This window comes from Ptychodera flava, chromosome 15 (assembly GCF_041260155.1).
Source record: "Ptychodera flava strain L36383 chromosome 15, AS_Pfla_20210202, whole genome shotgun sequence".
Taxonomy (NCBI): domain Eukaryota; kingdom Metazoa; phylum Hemichordata; class Enteropneusta; family Ptychoderidae; genus Ptychodera; species Ptychodera flava.
In genome coordinates, this window is record NC_091942.1 from 25,866,657 (window position 1) to 25,880,538 (window position 13,882).

Below are 13,882 nucleotides of genomic sequence, written 5' to 3' on the forward strand. Positions count from 1 at the left end.
TTTGCCTCTTGCGTTTAGTTACATGATGAGGGGAGCTGTGGGCTTCCATTTCAGCACACTTCTCCCTGCCATGCGCTTTCGCACATGGTGCCATAAGGTAGTTCGCGCCTCGAAGGTAAAGACTTAAACTTGTGCTCAAACTTTCCTTGAGGAATCTTTCAACCATTCTCTTTCAAAATCAACAATAAAAATCGGGGTCACCGTGCAAATTTTGGTACTAGGGAAACAAAGAACTCAAGATTTACCGATATTTAAAATTCAAAATGGCCACCATTCAAGTGTTAACTCTATGGAGAAAAATACAATTTTCGAATTCCGAAAAACTAAGCCGGTGAAAAGGTTTCTTATACCAAGAGTATTAAAATGAAACCCCACAAGTGGTATATCAGAAAGGAATTGTAAAAGTTTGAGAGTACAAATTTGTGTCCTCGAGGCACGTTCTACCATAAAGTGATCTTGAAACTATAGGCCTAATATTAATCAATTCTGATATGGATGTACGCTTGGACAATAAGATATGTTGGCGCATCCAAATCTCTCCCAGTTTCAAGTCGAATACATGAGCATATTCTCCTCTCCGTTTATGGCTTACAGGTGTACTACTTGGCTCGATGCCAGCTATGCAAATATAGAAATAAGAAGGAGTTTAGAAACGAAAAGTCCATGTTATTCCTCTCCCACGTCAGAAGGGTAGCTACCTTTGTCAAGCAGTCGTACAATGTCAACCTAATCATATGGGACGATATGTTGAGAAGTCTTCCAAAGTCTTCACTCATGGGTAAGCAGACGGTGTAAATTGAGCACTGTTGTGGGGTGGCCGGTTAATACTATATATTATCACCGAGACAATTTGCCCGACGCCAGGAGGGCGAATTGTCTCCTGCTCTCGGGCACATAAACCCATGTATTCAGGCGTTTGGCACATTGCTGGGATAATAATCGTATTTAATATGTAGAGTTGATTATTTAGTAAAAGAATCACCGTACGTGAGATATTAGTGTAGGCCTATAGGCCTACATGTTGACTGGCATTATACCGAGTGGCTATGGCTGCCTGGCTCGGGCCAGGCGAACGCACTGCATAATCATCAATGCGTACTAGAGAATGTCTACATGACTTGATTATTTAATAAAGAATAACGGTACGTGATATTACTGTACATGTCGGCTAGCTTAACCGAGCGGCTGTAGCTGCAGGGCTTTGGCCATGGCCCGGCTTGGGCCCGTTGTCCACTGCTGCACAGACATAAACTCAAGGCGTGAAAGCTTTTCACCGCCCGATTTCATAAATCAGCGAAATTCAGGATCTCTGAGCGTTTTCGGTGATAAAAACCGGTCATCGGTCGGGTGGTTGCATAAACAATCGATCGAGTGGCCCTTTTGCCTAAAATCATACCTTACCCTATGCTACTGGCAAGAATCGTCCTGAAATCGGCTGGGCACACAACCCAGCGCCGGCCATTTTGAATAAGCTTCCTGCAACGCACGCGTCCAATGAATGAGTTTATGTCTGTGCAGCAGTGGACAACGGGCCCAAGCCGGGCCAAAGCCCTGCAGCTACAGCCGCTCGGTTAAGCTAGCCGACATGTACAGTAATATCACGTCCCGTTATTCTTTATTAAATAATCAAGTCATGTAGACATTCTACACATTGATGATTATGCAGTGCGTTCGCCTGGCCCGAGCCAGGCAGCCATAGCCACTCGGTATAATGTCAGTCAATATGTAGGCCTATAGGCCTACACTTATATCTCATGTACGGTGATTCTTTTACTGAATAATCAAGTCGTATATAGACATTCTACATATTAAATACGATTATTATCCCAGCAATGTGCCAAGCGCCTGTGCATAAACCCATGTATTCAGGCAATAATATTTTTATTACATGCCTTTTCACAGTTGATGCTATAAATATGACATTTAGGGTAGGCATTCTTAAGCAATTTTACCATTATCGACCATCATCAAATGGATTTTAACAAAAGTCAAAATAGCGGTGCGCGCATGGATATTTTACATCTAGTGTAAAGCGTCTACTTTGACATCGAAAACGTCGAAGGGCTTCACCGGACCGGGTAACTATGGAAACCGGTCAGTACATCGTTCACCGGCCCGCTAACTCCCCGGATGTTCCTATTCAAATCAATGCACATATTTGCACTAATGCCGAGGCATGTAATAAAGCCTTTTGGGTTGTATACGTTCAAGTAGTTTCATTCCTCCGAACAACCGAATGTTTGTATGTTATCATGTATTTCTGTTATCGTTCTAATGTTTCCCGCTACCCTCAGACAGAACGATAGAGGTAAGTCCGCAGAGTAGGTAAAATAATGCAATATGAACCACACTCGTATAAAAACCATCAAGATACATTTCTACAAAACGCGGGCCTTGAAGGCTTGAAATTGTCGTATGACGAAAACTGCGGAAAGATAAATATGAGAAACCTCTGAAATAGTGAATAATTCGATAGGGAACTTTGACTTCTTTTTCTAGCTCTGATCAAAAGAAAATTCAAAGCAATGGTAAATTCACGCTGTATAGGTAATTTTGGAACTAATTTGGGATAATTGGATAGTGTAGTAACTTTGGCTTAGTCTGTAAATGTAAGATCATCTGTTTTTATTTTGTATGCTACACACTTGTTTTCATGGGTAATTTGTAATATTGCAACTTTCAGCGATAGGACACTTAATACTTTTAATAAATTTGAACAATTCCAAGATCCAGTTCTCCTATTTAGTTCCAATCGTGTTTTCTGAAAATGTATCGCGGCAAAACGTATTAAATCTTAGAGGGGTATAGATTTGTGTCGGTTGATTTCGGGGAACAAGTATATTATTTCCATAATAAAACTGAAAAAAAACCCGAATGTGTTTGCTTATTCTCATTTATTTGTTAACATTTTGACTAATATATCATTTGGGCGTTTTTTGTACAGATCTTAGAGGCTTAGTTGAACCCATGGTATGGATATATTCCGTCACATTCAATTGGGTGGGCACTAGTCGTCTTTGGCCCAAATATCTGGAGGCTTTCGACAATGTTTGGGCAGCAAGCGCTTATAAAGGTAAATGAACTGTTTTAAATCTTTTCCGAGAGAGTGTTTCAATCGTTATAGAAGTAAATAAGTTATATTATCATATACCCATGACCGTATCTGTGTCTCCTCTGACGCGTCGTGACGTGGAACGTAAAACATCAGTCTGATACGGCACGTTATACGTCATCAATTGTTGTTTATTTCTGATTTTGGTGTTACGATGTTCATCTTGCATTTAACGTTCAAATCCGTCTTTTTCACTTCAATCAAAATTTACCAATATAAAACGAAACATATTACTAGTACATATGAATTTAATGTTCCTTTATTTCAGATCTAAAGAGAGTTACAGGACAGGTTGTTGTAGAAAATTAAAAGTTGATGTTTACAATCTGTTGTATTTCGCGCTACTTCGTCGTTCCTGTTCACGTCAGCCATGTTTCAGCAAGAATTCAACAAGAGTTATTGAAGTGAATTCAAACTTACAATATTGTCCGTGTAATAATTATCCACCAGAACACCGGGACGGTGACCAGAATAAGTAAATTGGCTCCATTCCTTTTCTGAACTGCGGTAAATTGCGCTGAAATTATCACTCACTCACTCAACCAGCCAGCCAGCCAGCCAGCCAGCCAGCCACTCACTCATTCACTCACTTACTCACTCACTCACTCAGTCAACCTCTTAATTACTCACATAATCACGTACCTAACACATTCAATTACTTACACAGGTTCTTCAGGTCCACATAGCTATTACTGCGACATCCCCGGTCACATTAAAAATCACCACACGTGGTTGGACGAAATCAATAGACATGTTCCGTACGAACGATTCAGAGGCTACGCCTTGACTGGTTGGCAGAGGTACTGTCTCCTTTCAGTTGTCGTACGTTAAAAGAGCATGGCTCGTCAGTTTGCAAATGTTTCGGTTTGTTTTATTGTTTACAAACAATAATTTTATCCTTAGAGCATAAGCGGTTTCTACTCAGAGTCAACGTGATGGCCAGGTTTCATCTGAGAGACAGTCGCAGTTATCCTTTATACTCTCGAGGATGTCGCACGATTCAAGCAATGCAAAAGAATGGAGTTTGTGAAAGAAAAAAGACTATTATTCATGTTTATGCATCGCACTTTCTCACTCTGAGACCCGATCAGACCTTTTTCGCATTTAGCCATTATATCTCTGCTTTTTTTTGAAACTCGACAAACCATCCTTTCGAATTTTGAATAACATGAATTCCATTCTTGCCAAATCTAGATAACTTTCGTCAGCCCACAGCATGTTGCATATGTTTAAATTGAAATTAATGGTTTATTCCGGATTCAGCATGTTGCATAAGCGAAAAATTTCAAACACACTCACAAAAAGTAACTTTGGGAAAACAATTGTTGAGCAACTAATTGAGTTCACTCGTATGTACCAGGTTGTTTGACAAATCCATGGTCTTGGGCCAGACTGTTATCTTTGGGATTACATAGAATAATTTTAAGTAAAAAGAAACGGAAATTCAATAGTTACGGAGGCGTACAACTCAGAAAGTAAAAGAGAGGTACAGTTTGACTTTCAAAGGATTAAACGGATGCAGTTTTTCTATTTACAAAATGACAGTACACAAAAAAATTTGGAAGTGAAAACATTGGAGTTTAGAATGAGCCAATTGTTTTTCTTTAAAACTTCGATGATCTTTGATGACCTTTGAGTTTTCTTTCATGTATCTCAGCAACTACAAGCACTAAAAGTTTGGTTTCTGTTTTATATTAACCGGTATATGGCTACAATTTCCCCCCAAAAATTCGAATGACTGCTAACCTACTTTGCTGTATCTCTGCAACTGAAACAACAACAGATTTAGTGTTAATGGTTATAAGATACCCACTCTGGCTCCCACAGAATAAGTACACCTTATCTAATTATGTGCATACTTCAAATAGGGCTTAACAACTTGTCCTGCTTTCTTATGGGCAGTATGGACCAACCATTCTGAGCTAACAGACTTGAGTAAAAACGCTTTTGTTGCAAATTACCACGTCGAATCGGCTCTGGTAACGCTGCTTGCAGCTTTCAGTTTTACTTATTTTATATATTTGTGTTGATTGATTGATTGATTAATTGATTTTGTATTAATTTTGCAGATATGATCACTATGCGATAACGTGTGAGTTGTTACCAGTAGCCATACCATGTCTAGCCTTCTGCCTCCAATCGATCCTGCACGGTAAAATCAATACTTTCGTTTTTATTCATGTTTATCAACCGTCTCCGTACATTTTATTCGTTATAATTACTCTCTAACTGGCGACCGATTACTACAGTGACTAATATTTTTGGGACCCCTTTAAAACTTACGGTAAGGTTTTGTGATTACAGAAACGAAGACTGCAAAAATAACTTGAACAAATTACTTATCATATGAACAAGTTATCTATTTCTCAACCTATTCAACTTAATAAGGCAATATGCGCCTCGGTGACAGATACTCGGGCTCTAAAATTATATCAATACTTTTCTGATCTATCATTTGTAGGGGCTCATTTCAAAGCTCTTGATGTAAGAGAATTTTTTGGCCGTCTTAGTTTTTCAAATTCTAAAACTTTTATTTCTCCTATCGGGTTAGCACAAGGATGGCGGCCATTTTGAATATCAAATATCGGGAAATCTCAGGAAAATTATCTCTCTAGTACCAAATTTTGCGCGGTCACCCCTGATTTTTATTTTTGATTAGTTAAGAGAATGGTTGAACGTTTTATTGAAAAAATAGTTAGAGCAAAAGTCGGAGCGCGAAGGGAAGGGTACACAAGGTATTTCAAATTAGATCCGCTGTACTTTTGGCGATTCGCTTGCCACACAGCATGTAGACCAGCATGCAGTGTAATTCACAAATTTGACACATCAATTGAATACTGCGATGGGGTCGATACATCGGGCGATTACATAGTCCATGCAACTGGCATCAATTCTAGACAAAGTGACGAAAAATTGCACTTATCATTATAGAAAAGACCGTCGCTAGCAAATACGTTTCAGTGGCAATATCAAGACTGAAAACTAAGACTTAAACATCCAATTTCCCCACTGACTTTTCTGCCGCCCCCTGTAGTTTCGACGCCATATTGCACAGCCGAAAATTTAGCCATGATTAAAGGAAGGCAGTCGTCGGAACTCTGCTCAAAGGTTGCCAGGGACCCCTACGACCGATGTAAACACTGTGTCTAGGGTACGTTGGCGATTGATGAAAATTAAAACATGTTTGTTAACAATAAATATCGTAAAATTTAAATGTTGCAGCCATGTAGACTTCATGCATCTAGATATCATGCATGAAATACATTGTTTGTAAACAAGAAAGTCACACACGCGCACTTCAGACGAGTGTACCCCCCAAGCGCTTTACCAAATTGCCATTCTAACGTTTGCTTTACAGACTATCCAACCTACTAGTTGGGCATAAAGTTAGGGATGGTGTTAGGTATGCGTCCGGAGGATAAATGACCAGGGTGTTACTTTCCTAAATGAAACATTCAACCATTCTCTTATAGTAAGAATCGGGGGTCACCATGCAAAGTTTGGAACTAGCGAAACAAATTACCCAACATTTTGCGATATTTGAAATACTGTGTTAACTTTGCGGGGGGATTTAAGTTTGGATTTTTCTTTCCTCAAGAGCATTAAAATGAGACCCACGAGAGGTAGATGAGAAGAGAATTGTAGAATTTTGAGAGTCCGAAGGCAAGTATCTATTCCCGAGGCGCGTTCTACCTTAAAGGTATACTGTCACCTGTTCCGATTTTGCCGCAGTTACCATGGAAGGAGAAAATCTAACCAATCACAGATTTTAGGCGGGTGGCCGCTTTTTAAAAACAGCGCCCTCATATGGGCATTTTGAATACCAAGGAACGCCGTTGACCATATATGGGCATATTTAGATTACAGGTGACTGTATACCTTTAAGGCAAGTTCGAATGATTGATGAATCGAGGTTTTCCAGCCTTGGGGAGGGGGGGGGGGCAAGAACATGATGACGTGTTAAAAGTATGCCGAAATATATTTTTAAAGTTATAATTCAACCACTAAAGTTTTTTTTTGATATTTTATCCGCTCCACAGGTGGATTTTCTGTTCAAATTCTGGACAGGGTTTCAAAAGCCCTTGGCTTCCCATACAACATACCGTTCAAAGTTGTGCCCGGCATGAGAGCTACTGATAAGTGAGTTCTTGTCTATTTCAATATCATACAGTTTCAACACATAACTTGTGTTGCTGTTGCCAAAAACTAGTTTTAAAATCAAAATCATTACAGAGGCATAAATTTGCATTCTCACAGGAATAGGGCACGCACTTTCATTGTCTTCGTACGGGAAATATAATTCGCCCGCAGGAATCAGCTGTGTATAATATGACCTTTCGGTGGTTGCACATGAAACAGTACCGCTATATTATTCATGTAATTCTATATTTAAAACACTCTTTTGCAGTCTTTTAGATTACAACAAACGATCTTCTGGTAATTTTTCGGGTAACGGTGTGTATGCCACCGTCGTTACACTGAAGCAATTTGAAATGTCGAAGAATTTGCACGATTTGTTCGACCCTAATTTTAGCCCGTAAGTACAATTTTTACATTATTAATCACAGTGATTATCTTTTTCATTTCATCGATTTATTGATTAAAAAAAGAACGAAGAACAGAGTCTGGCATGGATGATGCCAAAACAAGTATAATTTGTATATTTGGGGACTGGTCACTTTCTTGGGGGGGGGGGGGGCGGTGGATTATGTACGTGTACGTATACATACGTACGTACATGCATGCATGCATACATACATACACACATACATACACACATACATACATACATACATACATACATACACTACATACATACAGACATACAGACAGACAGACAGACAGACAGACATACATACATACATACATACATACATACATACATACATACATACATACATACATACATACATACATACATACATACATACATACATACATACATTGTTGTTTTTATCTTGCTTTTGTATTTTTCCCGCTTTTTTAATCGTTCTCCCCGGTTTCAGAGTATGGAGTTTTATGTCAGATTATCAAATAAAAGTTGGTCGCCTCGGTCATAGCCAGCTTGAAAGCCTTCTCAGCGAATCACAAAAGTGAGTTAACTTTATATTTGAGTCTGTGTATTTTTATGAATGGTGCTAACCACTCTGTCAAAGTACTGAGCTCTTTTTTATCAAAAGTAGTAGTAACCTCACAGTCTAAAACGTCACATATAGTTTCATTTTCAGCTCGTCCGACTAAGTTTTTGAAACGTTCACGCTAAAGTGTATTTTGCGATATCCCGATAGCAGGGTTTTGACAAACTTATCACGTATTGTTATTGACCTTTATTTACTTTGAAACTGTGCTGTATTTTGTGTTGAATTGGTCTCATATGTTGGGTAACGCGTCAAGTACTCTATGAATCATCTAAACCGGAATTACCATCCGTAGGTAACCAAAAGACGCCATAAAAAATAATCACAAGGTATAAAATTGCGATCGAACAAACCATCAAAAAAATGTGAAAGTTCCCATTTTGTGACTTTTAAAAATCTTTATGTTTCAAGTGTCTCCGATAGATAATTTCACTCTTGCCAAGAAGGTCTCCTCAAAATGGATTACTCCAAACTTATGTCGAGCATTGATTTTACCTTGAACCAATCACTTACGTCAATTCATGGCAAACGGCTCAGGCTGCTGGATACTGACCATATGTAAACTACATAACTCCGCCTGGCCAGAATGAGTCACATTTGGACGCAAGTGACGTAATTTTTCTTAGGGCCGAGCCCTTTTTCGGTAAAATGAGCAGTTTAATGGCTTTGACAGAAGAGCAGTGCACGATGTTATCCGTAAGTTATGAGTAATCATACCGAAAACTGTGTAGACGCCTAATGCTTGCTCTTTTAAAAATTGAGTATTTGGAAGGTTTGAGACGACTATGACTTTGAAATGACGATGTGCGAAAATGATGTTCAGTATCCTGACAAGCGGTGGCGTGTCATCTGGAGTGATGTTTACCAACAACCAATCATTTAACAATTTCTACAGAATTCATACCTTCTTGTCTGGTCTACACAATCACACCGTTGAAGCACTCTCACTGGTGTACGACAACGAAACGGTAGTGGAATGGACAGCCGTGTACTTAGAACCGTGGCTTTCAAGAATTGGAGGCATTGTCTCGAAGGCTAGCGAACAGTTAGCACTACTTGGAGAGCCGGAAATCGCCGACCTGCAAAAGAAACATAACGAACAATTTGTCCCGGAGAAAGAGAGGCTTAAAAAGCAACGAACTACCCAGATTTTCTTAACTGACCACATGATGGATGGAGCCCACACGTGAGCATTCCTTCATTTCCAGTCAACTTTACATCCAGGAAAGCTAATATATAATTTATTCACCTCAGAAGGGGCATCTTCGACGTTACTCGATGGAGGAACTGTTGGGTTTTTTTTCGGAAATCGAGCTTTGAAGGCCAGGTTATCTTCAGCTCCGCATTCTCCAGGGACGAGTTGTGGATTGTGCAATCTATAACACTGTCGGATTCACGACCACCACCAAGTCAACCCGTGACACTAATTTAGTCAAGTATTTTCATATCAGTCGTGTGCCAAGTTATCCGACAAACTGTTTCGAAAATGTTGAACTTCTAGTTCCCGAATTTGAATTTTGAATGAATCTTGAAGGTATTTCCGACAACATTTGCGATACTGAAATCAAAGTTCAATCCAAGGCGATGACCAACATGTTACAAATTATCTTGATGAAGTATTAAAGGTATACTGTCACTTGTTCCAATTTTGCCACAGTTACCATGGAAAAAGAAAACCTAAGCAATCACAGATTTTAAGCGGGTGGCCGCTTTTTAAAAACAGCGCCCTCACACAGGCATCTTGAATACCAAGGAACGCCCCTTTGACCATATATGGGCATATTTAGATTACAGGTGACTGTATACCTTCAAAGTCGACACTAGACTTTGCCGCCATCAAGGTTAAGCCTCCTCTCCTGATAACTGGATCTGGAATGGCTAGTTCAGAAGTCAAAATAGTTCTTTCAGAATGAAGACTCGTGCTAAAGATTCTTCTTGCCGTCAAGATTATTGTTAATGCTGCTTCTAATTAAATTGACAGCGAATTAACATTCTCCTCATATCTATGGACAAATTCGTTGCTATGCACAATCAATGCCACGAGGACAGAGCACCTGTTCACGTCAACTGTGTTAAAATAATAAACATGTGTGGAAATATTACTTGAGTAGATGTGCTTTGTTTCTGACTGCCGATGATCTCCAAACTCTACAATTTTTATAATAAAATATTAAATTTAATCACAAAAATGCATATGACACTATACGTGTACACAATACCTCCCCCCGCACAAACGAACAATCCGTAGGCAAATGACATGCAACTGATCTTACAGTCTTGGCAGGGACGTTTTGACAATAATTCAGGCACTGGCTCAGTTTTTTTGGTGCTACTTGTAGAATTGGGCATCGTCTGAATGATTAAATTGCTTTTGATTTCTTTATAGTATCAACATCAATCGGCGTTGAAAGAAATTATGATATAGGGAGGAACTGTTAATGAATAAGTGTAGTCATATCAGGGTCAGACAATTGCTACAAACTAGTCTCTCTGTTCCCTGAGAAACTAGGTTACAAACTAGCTGGAATAAAGAAATGTTGACACTTGCAGGGATTAGTGTAATAATTTCGAGGGGAAGTTGGATGGGAGCTTTGGACGAAGACAATGTTTGAATCAAACTGGACTAACACATTCGTCGAAGAAATTCATACCGAAGAAAAATCGTTGTCAGCCATGGATGTATCAGAGCGTCTTAGAATCAGTTTATTCGGGTGCATTATACGTTATTACATTTTATTTGTAAATCAAAAAATTGCTATAGTTTAGGGTTGATGACACAGGAAAAATTTCTATAAAAAGTGGCCCGCCCTCTAAATTAGGGAAATGGTGAAGATCCCCAGGAAAAGTTTATGAAAGTGATCCTCCTTAGATTTTATGGGCCTACCCGCTCGTAGTTACTCGAAGGCTTTCTAGTCGGGCACAGACACCTGGCAGAAGTTTTGTTTTACAAATCAGCAAGCAGCAGAGTAAGCCGTGCACTGATTAGATTAGATTATATTTGGATTTGGATTGTGTAAACTGTCAGATATTGAATGGCCTGCTGGTCATGAAACATACTACTGTTGAATTATTTGCCACGCGTAACAAAGACTGGAACGGTTGTGAAAACAATCAGAGGCAGTATGCATCTCTTGGTCTATCGGTGCGATCTCTCAAGAATGACTGGTTTCAAACGCTATCTGTTCCATAAATGTATTTTGTGAATGTCTATAGAACTCTATAGACAATAAAGATGTTTCTCCTTTCCTTTCTGATAATGTTTCGATGCCTGTAGATTGCATGACATGGCGGTAAAATCTTTGCCACCAGACAGCTAAGGCCAAAAAAAATTGCTGTTCCGATAACCCGACCTACGCTATTTTTGACCTGCCGATCCTAAAATTATTAGAGCTACTAGTACGTAAACACAGAAGTAAAAAAAATAAAAGAAAGAAAAACCCGTAAAATCACGGGTTCTTTACTTGGCATTTGATTTTTGCTTGAACGAGGATGTCTTTTATCTTTTTTTGCCTTTTATATGTATGATACATTTTTCTGGAAATGTTGTGGCCAGTGTTTGACCGCCCTGAACCCTTAAAATGCATATTTAAAATAAAAATATTTTTGAAAAAAAAATCCCTGCCGACCTACCTACCCTACCTTTTGAAAACCATGTTATCGGAACAGCACAATTTTTTTTTTTGGCCTAACCGGAGCGCAATGGTAGCACCATTTTATATGGTTTCCCTGATTGAAAAAAATGGGAACTTGATGTACAGCGCCAACTATTGGTCATTGTTGTTCGACTTGTCCTTTCGTCTGTATTTCTGTCTGTCTGTGTGTCTGTCTGTCTGTGTGTCTGTCTGTCTGTCTGTCTCTGTCTGTCTCTGTCTCTCTCTGTCTCGTGCCATTATTCGGACGTGCTGAAATTCATTTTGTTCAAAGTTTCAAACTCTCGCCAAAAAAATTAAGTAACCTTTTGTTGAAGTATTAAATCTATTTACAGTGCACACGTGGAGTATTTTTCAAAAATAATGACTAAATGAAACTTCAACAAAAACAACAACACGGTAATAGTGCAGAGTGAGTCTATTACACTTTTATCCATACCATGTGCACCAACGCTCTTACCACCAACGTATCATCATCTTGTCCCTTGCCTCTTGCTCCTGATTTTTGCCCTTGCCTGGGATGCCACGGCCCGCAACTCGCCATGCAATGCATGATGCCAATGCACGATGAAACCTGACAAACAGTTTAGATTTTTACAAGATAAACGTCATGAAATGTGACAAAATGGTTCGAGATTTTGTTAAACTATTACAAACATTACAACAATTGGATGACATAAAAATGGTACTCATTTTTCATAGAATTAACTACAAAAACTTGAAATTGGAAAATGTAAAACGCAAAAGGGAACCAAAAGATTTTGAAGTTCCCCCTACACTACAGGGAGAGCAAAATTTTCAAGTCCCCCCTGAATTCCTCCAGGCCCCCACCCATTTTTTGTGAACGCAGCCTAACCTCATAACCCTTCTGAGTACGCTCGAGCATGGCGTATCATGACAGTTCGTCCAGAGGGCAATAGTGCACATGACGTCTCGTTCGTGTTCAGCATACGAACAGTGCTTCAGCGGCTTTTAATGGGTTACAACCGTTGCCTTCCAGGCGGCTTACCTAACCGAGGCTGATCAAACAACGAGGATGCCGATATTGCCAACGCTTGTCTCAGCCTCAACCGTTGTGCAAACCATAGACAGTAGAGACTCGACTGTCTATGGGCAAACATGGCTCATACAAATTAACATTTTCAGCACATCTGTGTCATCAGCGGTAATGGCGACCCGTCTTTGACACCTCAGTGGGTAAAAACCCGAGATGTACAAACTGACATCCCTACCTAGGTGGGATCTACAACGTCTTAGCCGAACACAAGCCAGCCAACTACCGTTAGATGCGGCCGCTAGCTGGACTCCAATGGGACATGGGGGTAGGGGGGGGTAGGGGGCTGAACAACGGTTTAACTAGCGCCATTGCATAATTGGGACATCGTGAGGATACCGCGACATTTGCACTTTAGACATTATCGGATAATATTATCAAAGTTCTCTAAATTAGAGTCTAATATTAGACGAGTGGGGAAGTGGCTGATGCCTGACATGCACTTTTATCGGATAATATAAGATAAAATCGATAATATCGTCTAACATCTAAGTTAGAGTCTAGCATTACAAGAGTGGGGAAGTGGCCGATGCCCGACAAGCCGTTTTATCGGATAATATCTGATACAATTAATAATACCATACATCTAAATTAGAGTCTTACATTAGAGGTGTGGGGAAGTGGCCGATGCCCGACATGCCGTTTTATCGGATAATATCGGATACAATTAATAATACCATACATCTAAATAAGAGTCTAGCATTACAAGAGTGGGGAAGTGGCCGATGCCCGACAACCCGTTTTATCGGATAATATCGGATAAAATCGATAATATCGTCTAACATCTAAGTAAGAGTCTAATATTAGAAGGGTTGGGAAGTGGCCGATGCCCGACATGCCGTTTTATCGGATAATATCGGATAAAATCGATAATATCGTCTAACATCTAAGTTAGAGTCTAATATTAGAAGGGTTGGGAAGTGGTCGA

General features: G+C 39.6%; 1 protein-coding gene across 5 annotated transcripts in view; it reads left to right on the forward strand.

Moving 5' to 3' along the window:
• Positions 1-10,349, forward strand: part of LOC139151689 (hexosaminidase D-like) — a 40,356-nt gene extending 30,007 nt beyond the window's left edge. For all 5 annotated transcript variants that reach the window (XM_070724641.1, XM_070724640.1, XM_070724642.1 and 2 more), the window contains exons 9-16: positions 595-778; positions 2,945-3,073; positions 3,780-3,912; positions 5,182-5,264; positions 7,153-7,252; positions 7,521-7,649; positions 8,119-8,205; positions 9,146-10,349. In XM_070724641.1, coding sequence (XP_070580742.1) covers positions 595-778; positions 2,945-3,073; positions 3,780-3,912; positions 5,182-5,264; positions 7,153-7,252; positions 7,521-7,649; positions 8,119-8,205; positions 9,146-9,440 — 1,140 coding nt within the window. In that variant the 3' untranslated portion in view covers positions 9,441-10,349. The remainder of the gene's footprint in view (positions 1-594; positions 779-2,944; positions 3,074-3,779; positions 3,913-5,181; positions 5,265-7,152; positions 7,253-7,520; positions 7,650-8,118; positions 8,206-9,145) is intronic.
• The last annotated feature ends 3,533 nt before the right edge of the window (positions 10,350-13,882 follow it).